This window comes from Trichinella spiralis (assembly GCF_000181795.1).
Source record: "Trichinella spiralis strain ISS 195 chromosome Unknown Scfld1557, whole genome shotgun sequence".
NCBI classification, from domain to species: domain Eukaryota; kingdom Metazoa; phylum Nematoda; class Enoplea; order Trichinellida; family Trichinellidae; genus Trichinella; species Trichinella spiralis.
In genome coordinates, this window is record NW_003528496.1 from 608,422 (window position 1) to 611,493 (window position 3,072).

The 3,072-nt window shown below is 38.2% G+C and overlaps 1 protein-coding gene across 1 annotated transcript; it reads left to right on the top strand.

Moving 5' to 3' along the window:
* Positions 1-1,986: 1,986 nt before the first annotated feature.
* Tsp_04651 (hypothetical protein) lies at positions 1,987-2,727 on the top strand. Its single transcript, XM_003369179.1, has 3 exons — positions 1,987-2,112; positions 2,174-2,563; positions 2,590-2,727. The coding sequence occupies exons 1-3, from the start codon at positions 1,987-1,989 to the stop codon at positions 2,725-2,727; spliced, it is 654 nt and encodes a 217-aa protein (XP_003369227.1).
* The last annotated feature ends 345 nt before the right edge of the window (positions 2,728-3,072 follow it).

The following is a 3,072-nucleotide window of genomic DNA, read 5'->3' on the forward strand; positions in this document are numbered from 1 at the left end:
GGAGCTGGGAGCNTGTTNCATAAAAACCCGTTATGACTTTTTAGCACGCCTTTTCTGNTTGNAGCCGNANTTCTGCCAACTTTNCCAANGTGGTNTATTCGTCCNTAATATTTACATTNNNATGTAAANTTCCNAAAGCGNCCAGTCTTTCATCGGNTCATNCCACTCCTCGCCGNAAAGTNATTGNGAATAAGGNCTAANTAAATTACCNCNGTAGTNNGNCCNTGCATTCNAAGCAGGTNGTTCAGGAATTNGGAATCCNGNTTTCAGGGAATGCCCGGTGTTCAGGAAGTCTGCNGGAAGCGCTTTGCCCGATGTTTGTACATTGCGGCTCGCACCCGCTTAAAAACCGGAATGTAGAAGGCTCAGCTGACGCGGCAGAGGCTTCTTCATCATATATTGCGGGGATGGGCTTCGTTTCATCGGTACTTCGTTTTTTTAGAAGTGCCTTCTTCTCCATTTTATATGCCAGATGCTCGTCTACCTGGCAGGTTTCAACGTGATCTTTTCGATTGATCACGGCCGTAACTTCTAAATCTGTCCATACTGCACCCTTGCAGCCCTTTTTATCCTATACCAAAATAAGGTAATTGCTAATAACAAGGAACGCATGCTGTACATTCAACGCATTCCTTTGAACACCTCCAACATTTCTTCTGTTTGCCCGTGTGTTTCAATTTGTATGCCCTTCCTTCAAAAACAAGGGCCATACTGCCATTACAATTCGGTACAAGACACAGCACAAGAATATCAGCCATTGTAAAAATGCTGAACAGAACAGAAAGTAATTCGGATAACTCGGGAAAGCAATAAGTTGCGATGCGGAAAGTTTCGAGTGATATTTTTACATATTCAATCTGACTTGACCTAAATTCCAACTCCAATAGCTTACATTATCAAACTGTCACTCTGTCAAAATTTGTGACTGATTTATTGGAACAACTGCCGTTGTTTACTGGGAAAAGAAGCAACTGTTGTCGTTACTGAACCAGAGAACAACAACTTAACAAGCAGAGTTGCGTTCAGATCGTGTAGAGAGTTGTTGGTGTGATCCTTTTCGTTTGTACTTTGCCTGTGTTTGATTGTATATTCAATAAAATATATTCGAGATTATCATATACGAAAGGCGAGATTTGTGAAATTTAAATTTAGCCGCGAAAGAAGACAGTTAGTTGTAGAACCTAATTGTCTATAACAAAGTGTAGTACGATTACCTTGCAAGTCTACTACACACCAAATATATAAATAAATTTGTTTTTTGATTTATAAATAATATTGCAGATTTTTAATTTTTTATATAAATAAAATATACGAAGGAAAGCAATAACTCTGGTGAACAGGAGCAAAAGAAACATTGGAAAGATTAAAGATAAAATTCGTTTGCAAACGAGAAACATTTTCAGAAACAGCAAAATAAAATCAGAAAAGTATTTCGATGCTAACAAAAATTAGCAGTTGCTTGTCCTGGTTTTAATTTCAAACTGCAGCTGTGGACAATTTATCACTTGTTGACTTTCCCTTTGTATTAGAGCAATTTCTAACAAATGGATAAGCATCTTATACATAAATCTTATATAATTGCCAGCTAAAACGAAAATTATCTGATGAACTCAGATAAATAAAAGTAAAACATTTTGAAAGCGGAATGAAAGCGATGGACAGCACCAAGCAGAATAGTAGTTAAAGCTGCTTCAAATTCTCTCTGCAGTGGACACCGCGTTCTTTGATGTCAGCATTTGTACGCCATTTGTATGTGATTAATTTTATTCTATCACAATCAACAAGAGGCATTAGTGCCACAAGGAATATCACAACTTGATGTTCAATGGTTGAAAAAATGAGAAATGAAAACTAATTGTTGCAACAGCTATTAAAAATAGAATTCAAAACCGTCCAATTCATTTTTGTTTGGTCCTGCGTTTGAGTTCTGTATTTTGCGTTCGAGAGTTATTTGAATCATTTTCTGTTCTGTTCATCATTTTCACAATGGCTGATATTTCTGAGCTGCGTTTTGTAACAAATCGTGGCGGAAGTACGTCTCTTGTTTCTCAAGGAAGGACATACAAATTGAGATACACCAATAAACAGAGAAAACATTGGGTTTGCTCAAAAGTATGCGCTAAATGTACAGTGTGTGTCCTTCGTTATTAAGGGTTAGGTTACTTTGGTATAGGGCAGAGAAGGCTGCAAGGGTGTCATATGGACAAACCTGGATGTGACATATGTGATCACGCAAAAGGATCACATCGAAAGCTGCCCAGTGGATGAGCATTTAGCATACAAAATGGAAAAAAAGGCGGTTTTGAAAAAACGAAGCGCGGAAGAAACAAAACCCATCCTCGCCATTTACGATGAAGAAGTTTCCGCCGCGTCCGCTGTGCCATCTGCATCTGGCCATTTTCCGCTTTTTAAACGAGTGGAGTCCACGATGTACAGCCACCGGTCAAAGCGATACCTAAAATTGCCTGAACATCGTCGGGACCAGCAAAGCCCTGACGCATTCAGGACAACAATGGCCGGTGAAGATTTTTTGCTGTGGCAGAGTGCACCGAGGCATATATTGGTATTGGCTACGGGTTCTAACATTAGACTGATGGCAACCAGGCAAACCTGGGCATTGGATGGTACATTCAAGATTGTACCTCAATGGTATCAACAACTGTTTACCATCCATTCCTTTTTGGCGGGCAAGCTGGTGCTAGTAGTCTATTGTTTATGTACGGATAAAGATATTCCCACATACGGGTTTATTTTAAGCAAGTCAGGTATAACTGGTAATCCTCAGCGTCAATCTTAATCCAAAAACAATAATTTGTGATTCTGAAATCTCTCTGATACCACTTTGTTAATATTATGTTAATGTTATGTTGTTTATTGTTGTTGTTGTTGACTGTTCTTTACTGTTGTTGTTGCTGCTGTTGGGTAGTGAAAAATAAAAATCACTATTTGACTTATTTTTGTATCGTTTCTTCTGAATTATTACTATCGCATTTGATATAACGTCACTCTGGTACCATAAAATATAGAATAATGATAAAAATTGTTGAAAACGNNNATCACTAAANAGTATAA